This window comes from Myotis brandtii, unplaced genomic scaffold (assembly GCF_000412655.1).
Source record: "Myotis brandtii unplaced genomic scaffold, ASM41265v1 scaffold274, whole genome shotgun sequence".
Lineage (NCBI taxonomy): Eukaryota > Metazoa > Chordata > Mammalia > Chiroptera > Vespertilionidae > Myotis > Myotis brandtii.
Window position 1 is genome coordinate 3,023,444 of NW_005360425.1, and position 13,444 is coordinate 3,036,887.

A 13,444-nucleotide genomic window follows, 5' to 3' on the forward strand; every position below is an offset into this window, starting at 1 on the left:
TCTATTACCTACTGTACATTTTGGGGGAATAATTTAAATCAGCAGAACACAGTCAATTAAAAAGTTCAAACAATTATAAGAATAAATGAACTTGCTGCCTCTTTTTGCTAGGCCTCAAATGGCTTGACATTACCTCTGGGAGGCCCATAGCTTGGCATGGGCTAACAGCAGCACTGAGGTCGCATTACTGCACTCAAGAGACAACACCTCTTTGCTAAGGCCCTTAAAAGACATGAGAGCCCTGGCTGGGTACCTTAGTTGGCTAGAGCATCGTTCCGATATGCCAAGGTTACCAGCTCTATCCCTGGTCAGGGCACATACAAGAAACAACCAATGAATGCATAAATAAGTGGAACAGCCCTAGCCGGTTTGGCTCAGTGGATAGAGCGTTGGCCTGCGGACTCAAAGGTCCCAGGTTTGATTCCGGTCAAGGGCATGTACCTTGGTTGAGGGCACATCCCCAGTGGGGAGTGTGCAGGAGGCAGCTGATAGATGTTTCTCTCTCATCGATGTTTCTAACTCTCTATCCCTCTCCCTTCCTCTCTGTAAAAAATCAATAAAATATATACATTTTTAAAAAGTGGAACAAATCTCTCTCCCTCTCTCTCTAAAAGTCAATTTTTTTAAAAGACACAAGAGAAAGAATGGGGACTATCCGGCACTGCCAGAGAAAACTAAACTGGTGACCCCTTTCTGGAGGGCAATGTGTCAGCCGCTCATCAATGCAGGCACAGTTTTTCATACAGTGACCTTCGCCATAAGAGTTTACCTCTGGGTAATAATTAAGGATGAGAAAGGTTTGGTCACACGGATGGTTTATTCTAACGATAAACAGTGTAGCCGAAACCGGTTTGGCTCAGTGGATAGAGCGTCGGCCTGCGGACTGAAAGGTCCCAGGTTTGATTCCGGTCAAGGGCATGTACCTGGGTTGCGGGCACATCCCCAGTAGGAGATGTGCAGGAGGCAGCTGGTTGATGTTTCTCTCTCATCGATGTTTCTAACTCTCTATCTCTCTCCCTTCCTCTCTGTAAAAAATCAATAAAATATATTAAAAAAAAAAAAACAAACAAACAGTGTAAATGTCCAACAGTGGGACTGGCCACAGCAAAGCACTACTCTGACATTAAATATTACATTGCTGTTAAGGACCGACATGAAAACATACTCTTAGCCATTTGAAAAAATGTATTAAAAGGCAAGTTCAAGTACAGTCTTAGGGTATTATATTTGTAAATAAAAACTGAGTGTAAGAAAGATCTAGAAGAAAATAAGTATTGGTGACTGATTCTTAACCTTCTTTGAGGTATGGAACCCCTATGAGAATATGATAAATGTATGGACCTTTTGTCTCCTCCCACCTCCCCAAAACAATACAAAACAAAAATAAAAACAAAAAAAATCTGACCACGTTTATATATATGTACATAAATCCTCAAAGGGTCACAGAAACCTCAGAGGCCACTCATGAATCCCCAGTGGTCCAGACTTCTGGTTAAGGAAGCCCTGATCTTCACAACACTTAACAGAGGTTGGGATTATGAATTCTTATTTTTTGCTGCTTTTCAACCTTAACTATACTTCCTAATTTGTCCGTGACAGAATATACTGGTCTTAAAATGAAGACGAAAATGTTACTTACTTTTACTTTGGGGACGAAGAGACCTGTAGTAAACAAGTCCCCTTAAATTATTCAGTCTGGCCTCAATTTCACTACATTTTCTAGTCTAAGGGAAGAGGGTGACTCTCCACCTATGAGTTAAGTCACTGAGCTTCGCACAGGCAGAGTAAGTGTAGATAAAGTGTTTTGTTGCGGAAGAGCAAATGATGAGACTTATGTGAACTTCAAAACTGTACCTCACACCTGTGTCTTCAGTTACCAAGTCCCGATCCTTGCCCTGGTCATAGCTCCCAGTGGACATTTCTGCATTTTCTACAAGCGACTGCATGTCACTGGCAAGTAAATTTGGTCGCTTCCTCTGAGACTTAGGGCCAAATGTAGTTTCAAAGCTTTCAGTATCGAGAATGTGCACCTTTGAGTTCTAAAGAGAAAGAATTATTGGTAAAACCAAGGAAAACACTAAAATAACACAAAAAATTAAAAACCTACCTAGGAAAGGCTTTCTGCTTTTACTCTCCCAAAGCTCAAACCACACCAAAATCAACATGGATGCAGCCTGATTTCAAATCAGAAATGCTTACTTAAATAGCAAAGGCACTTGCTCCTCTACTCTGAAGTTCTGCAAACTTCCTTGGAGATAATACAAAAGTAATACAAATAGTCAAAGCAAAAAAAAAAAAAAAAAAAGTCAAAGCAAATATGAATAGTTGTGCAAGACCTGCCAAAAACTCTGCTTTATTTCATTTATCATAAACTTTAGTCAAATGTAATTAAAGCTACAATACTGAAAATTAACTTATCTTTTCTGACTTTTTTGTGAGCTTTCAAACAAGTGCATAAAATACGCCAAATTCACAGATTTTGTCAGGGACGATCATACTCGAATGTGTTTTTTTTTAAACCAACTGTAAATGCCAACTTTTTCTTGGAAGTTCATTTCTTTCATGGCTAAAAGGAATTGCTTGTTTTGTAAGATGCATTTTAGTTTCAGATAACATTTTCCCTAATTTAGGTAACGTTTTTATTAAATGCACATGGAAAGCCTTCAGATGAAAAACATCTAGCAAAAGTCCAAAATAATAGTTTAGATGTGATAAAAGGAACCTGATACTAACTAGAACTTGATGTGACTGTAAAGGAGTCACGGGCATAGGAATTTTTGAAGCCGGATAAAAGTCAAAGTTTGAGTTAGCGTCTATCACGTAACAGAATGTTAACAGCCGGCAGATGATATTCTTAAAAAAAAACACACACAAAAAACCAACACCCTCTGCCCCTCGGTACAAGCTCCTCTGTAAGCACAGCTACTAACACAGATAAAGGAACAACCCAGTGGCTTCTAAACTTTAACAGATCCTCCCTCCAACTCCTAAAGACCCTTAAGCTGTTATCATTTCCTCAAATCCTCTAACACAGCTCTTAGTTCAGTTTTACTTGCTACCTTCCAACAAGGGAACATCTCCAAACATGGATGCATTTACATTGGAAGTAGGTTCTAATGTCACTGGGGAAATGATGATCAAAATTATCATTGAAAATCTCTTAACCTAAAAAGTACAGTACACATGGACTTGTGTACATAAATCTACACATCAGTAAAACAGTAATATGTGGTACATACGAAGCACACACAAAATAAGTAGTTTTAATATAATGCTACAGAAATATAATAATTATAATGCACATTTAGCTAAGTGTGCAAAAGTGAAAACCGTATCTGATTTGACTCCACTCTGCAGCAATCTCTAAATTAGATTTTATAACATGTAGCAGATGTCATGCTAACATAAAAGAGGTACGGTTTCGCCCTGGTCAGTGTGGTTCAGTGGCTATAGCGTTGACCTGTGGACCAAAGGGTCCTGGGTTCAATTCCAGTCTCGGTTGCAGGCTCCTCCCTGGCCTGTGCGCAGGAGGCAACCAATTAATGTGTCTCTCTCACATCGATGTTTCTGTCTCTCCCTCTCTCTTCCACTCTCCCTAAAAATCCATGGAAAAAATATCCTCGGGTGAGGATTAACAAAGAAAACAACAACAGAAAAAAAAAAAAAAAAGAGGTAGTTTCTTGAGACTAAAGCAGAAAACTCATCAATTACTCTGAGTGCCTATCTGCATCAAAATGCAAGCTGACTGCTCTGGCTGCAGAGCCTTCGTTCTTCAGAGCAGATAGTTAAGCACTGGGTTTTGAAAGCACTGAAAGACTGGAATGGGCAACAACTCAGTAAATCCATAATAGAACCTCTCTGTTCTTCCCATAAACAGGATTCAATAGTTTGTTGAAAGATGGCTTTAGGGAGAACAGACAAAGGGAACAAGGGAAATGAGCAACTTGTCTGTGGTTCATGAATTACACTCATGTGTTTCCCTGAAAGAAAACAGTCATTCCCCTAATAGGTGCCATTCTTCCAGTCTGTCATAAAACAAAGCCTAATTGATAAAACCTGAGGCAATAACCAGGCCTTGGTTTTTATTTTGTTCTGCAAGTAAACACTTTTCTTTGAACTGTTAATCCATGTATGCATGTCAATGTTTTCCTCCCCTCCTTATACTGGAACTGAAGCTTATGCACTGGCTCCGTTTCTGGGAATTATTATTCAATGTAAGTAAAAATGTGCAGGAAAACATTAGGCCATTTTTTTTTTTGGATTCTGTGTGAAACTCATTCTACTCAAGCCAGATTCAGTTCTTACTGTACTTTGAACTTCAATGATTAACAATCAATCTGACCAGCATCCTTTCCTTCAGCTCAAAAGAATCTCCATGGGATCTCACAAAAGCTGCAATACACACCAACAAAACTCTCCCTCCTAACAACCCAATCCTAATTCTATGTTTCCCCAAAGTTAAATGGAATTGCCACTTAAACAAGTTTGCCTACAAAAAAATTCAAAACATTAGTGATAGCTATGATCTATTAGGTGGCGGGCTGAGTGCTCACTATGTGCCAGGAGTTTAACTGACGTCTCATCTGCATCCAGTCACCCGAGAAGGTGGGTTATCTTGATTTTACAGCTGGGGAAGTGAAAGCTCAGAGAAATGTAACGGAAGGCCATAGGAAGGGGTAGCGCAAAGATAAAATCCAGATCTCACTCCAAAGCCAGGGCTTTCATCAGCAGACTACTGAACCGCCCTGACAGAATGCGACTCATATGAAAGGTGAGACCCCCTAACAACGGTGAAGAGAGAAGTCTCAGGAAGCTCACCAATTCTGCATTAAAGTCACTATTCTCTATGGAAAAAACAATAGACAGATATGGTAGAGAGAATCTGCATGGCTCTGCCAATGAAATTCCATTCCCAGGGATATCTCCATCTTACATGAGGCCGGATTCGATCATGGAGAAGAGACATGGGTAACTTGCTCTGCTTCATGACAACTTTGTAAGGATCCTTCATAACTGTATCCATTTCCTCTTGAAATTTTTGTAATGATGACTGCTTAATCACACGTGTGTTTCCTGTTTTACAAAAGAATGTTGCCATTTACTAAAAAACTTCTTTTTGCTTTTGCATCCATCTTCCCAATGACAGAGTGAAAGGCAAGATTTTACATTACCCTTGCTCACCAAAACACCTAATACATTCATCCATGCAGTCATTTTTAAAACTTAAGAGGAAAAAGTCCTGCCCAGTGAGGCTCAGGGGTTTAGACTGTCCGCCCACGCACTGAAGGGTCATGGGTTCAATTCCTGGACCTGGGTTGTAGGTTCAATCCCTGGTCCCAGTGGGGGCTCATGAAGGAGGCAACCAATCATTGCGTCTGTCTCACATTGATGTTTCTCCCCCCCCCCACCCCCTTCCACTCTCTAAAGATCAATAGAAAAAATATCCTCGGGTAAGGATTAACAAAAAAAGAGGAAACAACAACAACAAAAACTGCCTCTCCTGCACTCATTACACTATGAACTAATCCATCAACCCAGACACATAAAGGATTTCAATAGATTTCCAAGCCCAATTTCCTAACTGGATGAAACTGAAAAATAAACATCACTGAATGGAACTCAGATTTAACAAATGTCCTACTTCCTGTTAGATCTGACAAAGAAATTTGGAGCCAATCACAGCTGATTAGTTGGTATACACAAGGAATCCCAAAGCACAGAACCTAGGAGTCGGCTGCTGTTTTTAGGGTTTGAAGGGACTAGTAAATAAACTAATAAATCACTGTAAGGGAACAAAATAAAGGTATATAACACCAGCTGGAGAACACCTTGTAAGGGAGAGATCCCCAAGAATGTATTCAATTAAGCGGTATGGTGCAGCACAACACAAAACTGAAGATGTTGATTATGACTGCTCTGATGTGACAGCAGTTCATGCTTAGATATATTGTACTTACAGATAGCTAGACACTATTCTCAGCACTTTACGTGGGTTTACTCATTTAGTTACCACTAAAAATGGGTACCATTTTTATCTTCCTTTTAGATATGAGGAAACTGATGACCAGACAGACTTAATAACGTGCCCAGTCACAGAAATGGTAGCATCTAGAGGATTCAAACCCAGGTGATCTGGATCCGGAGTCACAGTATCCAGCCACCATGCTGAAGGCATCTATGGAGTTTTTTTTTGACGCTTTTCTATGTTGCAGTTTCCTAGGGGGTATCCCATCCAAAGACGTTGGAGATATTCAAAGGTAGTTGCCATCAGCCTCCAAGCAGAGAGGTCAAACACGAGACCGACAAAGGGGTCCAATCACCTGCAGGCCCACACACCTCGCAGTGGCTAAGAGAGAGCCTGAAAGCCCAGGCTGAAAGGAAGGTGGACTTTCCAAAGGAGGCCTGATCGCTCTGTGACTGCAGATACTCTACTCACTCCTGGGAAGAACCCACATTGTCACTCAGTTCAAATACAGCCCCATTACAGACAGTGTTTCAGAGGAACTCCAAGCGAAAGCACTCACTCTGCAAGCAGAAGCCCAAACACACCCGCAAGGCACCTCTCAAACAGTAACCTGTCCAGATGACCAGAAACGAAGAGATGACAGTTCTAAGGTCTATGAATGGTGGTCATTAGGGTGGTCTTACCTGCTTAAGAGGGTCACTTACAATTAACAACCATGAGTTCTATTAAAAAAGAAGTTATTGATGAAATCTCTCACCTCTACTTTTCTATGCACTTTTTCTCATTCCCTTTCTCATATAATCCTTGACAGTTCCACTCACCCCAAAACTCCTGCCTTCCAGACACCTGAATATCCCACCCTTCTCCACACAGCACACATTTTGTAGAGCTAAAGTAACAGATTATACTCACCAAACCATTTAATATTTGGCTCCACTCTTGCCACTGTGCCAGAAGCCACGGATGATTGATACTGCAGAGGCTTAATCACTTTACCACGATTGTTCCTAAATTGAGGAAATTAACAGGCTTTGGGTGAGGACAGAAGAAAGGCAACAGCAAAGTTTGGTTTACAGAACACCCTTTCCATCAAAAGGACGTTTTCTTTTCTTTCTTTGTTTTAAATGATCATGAAATACAGATTTCAGTAAACAAAAAGTACTTCTACATTTGAAACAGATTGTCCAAAAGCCATTTATCCTCTTGCAACAGAGCACGTAATGATTTCTGCTAGATGAGTAACAAATAATGCCAATGTTTAAAAATCTGTTTACTGTTTCTTGCTTTAAAAAAAAAATGACATACTTGAGTTTTTTGAGTAATTATTTGAAGGCTGCTTTAAATGAATTTTAAGTAGAGGGTGATTTATGCTGGAACTCAAAATTCTAAAACACACTACAGGGTAGGTGACTAAGTCAGATTAAGTTCATTGACATTTGTGTTTTAGACACATCTTTTAGAACGGATGGAGATTCTAATTACTAAACAAATTAAGACCAGCCAGCAAAATGCCACAACTCAGCAAGTCCCAGCTATAGAGGCTGCTTCAGCAGAACTCAGAGTTGTGATGAGTTTTCAAGTGTCACAAAGTTGTGATCAAACGTTTGGCATTAAAAAACAAGTTTTCTGGCTGCTTTTATGACTACAGTCCTAAAATCTGGTTTGTTAAAGAAAACCAGATTCTGTCTGACAGATACTTAACCTGAGATTTAATATGCCACTCTTGGAGGCCAAGGCTGTGAGGAACAAGACCTCTAATTGTTGTAGAGTACAATGACACAACTACACCACCCACTACCCTCATCTTGAACCCCAAATTCACAATTTATCATAACAATACCCATATAAAATGATATATGAAAACATACTACTCCTTCTGGGGAATGTAGGGATGAGATGCTCACCTGCGCTCCTTCTGCCTGTACATATTCAGGCGCCGGATTGTGGCCCGGTCCCTCATGTTTTGGCCTCCTGCTCCCTGTACTCGATCTAGGAAACACAGAAGTAGACTGACTGACTGCACACTATTTGATAACCAAGTCTAAGTATGAACATTGCTTCAAGCACACTAATTAGTTCACTTAAGAGTAGGCAGGCTAACACCTCATGGCAAAATCTCTACTTTCTCCATGTGTTGTTCCAACAGTTATTCCTGGGAGCTACATGGCATGACAAAGCTGACCTAATCTCTGATCCTCAGTGGGGTTGAACTTGATAATGATCATGGCTAATATTTTTGAGCATTAACTATGGCACTGTCCTAACCACATCACAGGCACTATCTCATGCAATTCACACAACAATCCTATAAAGATGGACACACTATCACCATTCTGCAGGCTTAGAAACGATGCACCGAGTTCGGACACTTTGTCCAAGGTCACAGAGTACCAAAAGGCAAAGCCACTATTCGAACAAAAGCATTTGATCACCATCTGTGGCCTTACCTTCTAAGAACCTACCTCTGGGTCTCAGCTGAACAAAAATAGAGTGTCTGCCACATGAAAAGCACCATGGAGACTAATTTGATAAAGTCATGTTCCTAATGTACCGGTTCCCTAACTTTCTAATGTTTGATTTTAGTTTGAGCAACAGCTAGTAATTCTTGCCTTACGTCTCAGAGAGAAAGAGAAGGACAAATAAGCATGGGAGTACTAGCCTAGTTTCTCATTTTGGGATCCCTTCAAATCACCCGTCTACTCTTGAAGCGATGCAGTAAAGAAAAAAAAAAAAAGGGCTAAAATCACAGGACTGGTGGCCCTACTGCTCACTAACTGTACCAACAGTGACAGCCACTTCCCCTATTTTGGCTGTGTCATCACCTATAACATCATGATCTCTAAGGGCCTTTTGGGGTCTCACATTCTAAGATTCCAGTCTACCCAAATTGAACAATTTATAGGTAATCCAGAGACGACATTGGACATGAATTAAAATCATCAAAAACTTCAAATCATATATAAAAACAAAAAGTTTTACTAACTAAACCTGAATGGAAGGGGCTCCCCCAAAGTCTATCTTGTTCCTCCGATAAGTGGAACCTCCACAAAACCCACACACAGCTTCAAAAACACCTTGATGTAGGGCAGCGGTTCTCAACCTGTGGGTCGCGACCCCTTTGGCGGTCGAACGACCCTTTCACAGGGGTCGCCTAAGACCATCGGAAAACACATATGTTTCTGTGATTAATCACTATGCTTTAATTATGTTCAATTTGTAACAATGAAAATACATCCTGCATATCAGATATTTACATTACGATTCATAACAGTAGCAAAATTACAGTTATGAAGTAGCAACGAAAATAATTTTATGGTTGGGAGTCACCACAACATGAGGAACTGTATTAAAGGGTCGCGGCATTAGGAAGGTTGGGAACCACTGATGTAGGGTTTTCTCTGCGCTTTACTGCATGGGATGACTCCAAAAGCCCAATCTACAATGTCTTTCTCATTTAAATGGTCAAAGCTTAGGTGGCAGGCAAGCGTGGTCAAGTATAAAGGGCCAGCTGGGCTGGCCTACACCCCTTTTAATCTGACTCCAATTTACTCCTGGAAATTCCTTGGGCTGGAAAGGTGCAGCATCCCAAGACTGCAATATATTGGGGAAGGGGCTGCCACACCTGATCCACGCAAGAACACAAGAAGAGGTCAAGGTGAACCGCCCCTTCCGACTCAGAGCTTCCGAGTCCCAGCACCCCACAACGGGAGCCGCCCCGCGGCTGCCAGGCCGGATGTCCCCCTGCCCCGACCTCAGACCCGGGGCCTGACACACAGCCCTGACAGGCGTGCAGGACGCCAGCCCCCTTCAGTGCCTCCGAAAGAAGCCACCTGCTCATTCCCCAATAGCCACCCGGCTCCAGGTCACTCCGAGCAATACCACTCGCGTGTCCCCCTCCCCTCGGAGCCTCGCCCTCGGCTCCCTTCAAGCTCCGCCTTCCGCGAGCCCGCCGCCAGTACCCGGGTTTGTGCTGGCCTTCGACGGGTTGATGGTGCTCCGTCCTTTGTACTTGGGCTTCACCATCTTGCCGACGGGTTGAGGACCGGAGCGCTAGGTCCGGCCTATCTCAGGTAAAAGAGCTCGTAACTTCCCGAACCCGGCCGAAGTGACCCGCGTGAACTACGCTAGAACACGTGTGCGAGCGCGACGTCACTTCCGCTCGCGCCCGGTCTTTCCCAGAGCGACTTCCTGCGAACGCGCGGAGCGCGCCGCCGCACTCCTGGCTCCACCCCCGCCCCCGCCGCTTAGACCAGGACCTGCGCGGAGGCCGTGCCCCTCTCTCTCCCTAGCAACCGCCAAGCTGCCCCTCCATAGCAACCGCCTAGATACCTTTTAGACTGAGTCCAAGGGCCCAGAGCTCCTAGTTGGGTCCACCCCCAAATACAGGGGTCTCGCCCCAAGACAATGGCACAAGCTTAAGTTTAATTATCTGAATTTGTCTTTTTAAAAAATATATATTTTTATTGATTTCAGAGAGGAAGGGAGAGGGAGAGAGCCATAGAAACATCAATGTTGAGAGAGAATCATTGATTGGCTGCCTCCTGCACGCCCCACACTGGGGATCAAGCCCACAACCCAGGCATGTGCCCTGACTGGAATCGAACCTGGGACCCTTCAGTCCGCAGGCCGACGCTCTATCCACCAAGCCAAACCAGCTAGGGCTGAATTTGTCTTTTAAGGCCTTCTAAAGTGACTGACCACACAGCAGCCAAATATCAATCAGATTTTGTCACTCTCTCCTTAAAACTCCAATGGTTTAGAGTTAGGGAGAGACAGACAGACACAGAAATCTCCTTGTCAACCCTACAGAATTTTGCATGATCTGGCCCCTGCCTATTTATCTGACTTCATCTGTACCTCCCTCCCTCTGATTATTCTCACATTTACACTGGATGTTCCCTCTGCTGGAATCACTCTTTCCCTGAATCTTTGCTTAGTTAGTCCCTCCTAGTCATTCAGTTCAAATGTTACCTACTGGTAGGTTTGCAAGATTTAGCAAGTAAAAATATGCCCAGTTAAGTTTGAATTTCAGAAAGACAACTTTTTTTAAAAAAATTGATTTCAGAGAGGGAGAGGGAGAGAGAGATAGAAACATTAATGACGAGAGAGAATCATTGATTGGCTGCCTCCTGCACGCCCCCTACTGGGGATTGAGCCCACAATCCAGGCATATTGATCGGGAATCAAACCTGTAACCTCTTGGTTCCTGGGTCAACACTTAATTGCTAAGTGACGCCCAGCTGGGTGACAATGAATAACGTTTAGTATAAGTATGCCCCATGCAATATTTTGGACATACTTATACTAAGAAAAATGTATTGTCTGAAATTCAAATTTACCCAGGCATCCTGTATTTTATCTGGCCTCCCTTCCTACTGGGAGAAGTCTTTCCTGCTGTTAAAAAAATAAACAACATGCCCTAACCTTTTTGGCTCAGTGGATAGAGCGTCGGCCTGCAGACTAAAAGGTCCCAGGTTCGATTCCAGTCAAGGGCATGTACCTTGGTTGCGGCCACATCCCCCGTATGAGGTGTGCAGGAGGCAGCTGATGGATGTTTCTCTCTCATCGATGTTTCTAACTCTCTATCCCTCTCCCTTCCTCTCTGTAAAACATCAATAAAATATATTTAAAAAATAAAAAAATAAACAATAGGCCAAAATGGACTCACTTTTTTAAAATATATTTTTTTATTGATCTCAGAGAGGAAGGGAGAGGGAGAGAAAGATAGAAACATCAATGATGAGAGAGAATCATTGATCAGCTGCATCCTGCACACCCTACACTAGGGACTGAGCCTGCAACCTAGGCATGTGCCCTTGGCCCTTGACCCTTGACCAGAATCAAACCTGGGACCCTTCAGTCCACAGGCTGACTCTCTATCCACTGAGCCAAACCAGCTAGGGCTGGAGTCACTTTTGCTAAGCTACGTCACCACACAAAATTTAAAAGCTAACCTAATTGCAGTTTCTGCCTTTCCCAGGAATGGGATTTTAAACCAATCAATCTGATCAACAATAGTGAGATAATCTGCTTGAAATCATCCACTCTTTTAATTTCTTAGTTCCACTCTCTTTCTGCCTATAAAAACCTTCCATTTTGTATAAATCCTTGGAGTGCCCTTCTAGTTGCTAGATGGGAAGCTGCCTGATTCATAACTTAATAAAACCAATTAGATCTTCAAATTTACTTGGTTGAATTTGGTTCTTTAATACTGTCTCATCAGTCTAAATCAGGGGTGGGCAAACTTTTTGACTCGAGGGCCACAATGGGTTCTTAAACTGGACCGGAGGGCCGGAACAAAAACATGGATGGAGTGTTTGTGTGAACTAATATAAATTCAAAGTAACCATTACATCAAAGGGTACGGTCTTTTTTTTTAGTTTTATTCATTTCAAACGGGCCGTAGTTTGCCCACGGCTGGTCTAAATCATCCATCTCCCACCCTTCTGCAGTTATTCTGGTACATACCGTTTTATTTACTTCCTGGCATTTATTAGTAGCCAAAATTATGTTATTTACAACTTCATCTGATGCTTCCCCAAAACTAGAATGTAAGCTTCCTGAGAGCAGGGACTTTATGTTTGTTCACTGCAGTATCTCCAAGATTTGGAAAAGCACTTGAAACTTAGTAAAAACTCAAAAACTATTCACTGAATGGAGGAATGCATAGATGGTATCTTAGCTCATCCTGCTGTAACAAAATATCAGCCTGGGTGGCTTAAACAACAGACATTTATTTTATTTTTAAATATATTTTATTATTTTTTTACAGAGAGGAAGGGAGAGGGACAGAGAGTTAGAAACATCGATGAGAGAGAAACATCCATCAGCTGCCTCCTGCACACTCCCTACTGGGGATGTGCCCGCAACCAAGGTACATGCCCTTGACCAGAATCGAACCTGGGACCCTTGAGCCCGCAGGCCGACGCTCTATCCACTGAGCCAAACCGGTTAGGGCCAGACATTTATTTTTCATAGTTCTGGAGTCTGGGAAGTCCAAGATCAGGTGCCAGCCTGGTTGGGTTCCTGGTGAGAACTCTCCTCCCGCCTTGTAGACAGTTGTCTTCTCACTGTGTCCTCAGGTGTTGGAGAGACAGGGAAGGCTCTGGTCTCTTCCTCTTCTTATAAGGGCACTAATCCATCATACGGGCTCCACCCTCATGACCTCATCTAAACCTACTCACCTGCATAAGGCCTGTCCTCCAAGTAATGTCACACTGGGCATTCAGCCTTCTAACTTTAAGGGGACACAAACATTTAGTTAATAGTAGAAGGGAATGCTTCTTGCCCCGAGGGGGAGTGAGGGTGGTAAGACCCAACAGTTTCTGTTTCCACTGGTCAAAATAAAGTTCCTAGATGCCAGTATTTCAACCAATAATTCCTTCCTCTTTTTTTTTTTTTTGGCACCTCAAATTGCCAGGAAGTGCCCACCACTATGCTTTCACAATAAGCCAGAGAAGAGGAGGTTAGGCAGGAGGA

At 42.6% G+C, this 13,444-nt stretch overlaps 1 protein-coding gene across 1 annotated transcript in view; it reads right to left on the minus strand.

Annotated features, from left to right (window-relative positions):
• GNL2 (guanine nucleotide binding protein-like 2 (nucleolar)) overlaps positions 1-10,127 on the minus strand; it is a 21,921-nt gene extending 11,794 nt beyond the window's left edge. The window contains exons 1-5 of the mRNA XM_005868618.2: positions 9,925-10,127; positions 7,870-7,954; positions 6,878-6,972; positions 4,934-5,073; positions 1,855-2,039 (exon numbers count right to left, since the gene is read on the minus strand). Of these exons, the coding sequence (XP_005868680.1) occupies positions 1,855-2,039; positions 4,934-5,073; positions 6,878-6,972; positions 7,870-7,954; positions 9,925-9,988 (569 nt within the window). The 5' untranslated portion in view covers positions 9,989-10,127. The remainder of the gene's footprint in view (positions 1-1,854; positions 2,040-4,933; positions 5,074-6,877; positions 6,973-7,869; positions 7,955-9,924) is intronic.
• Between the last annotated feature and the right edge of the window lie 3,317 nt (positions 10,128-13,444).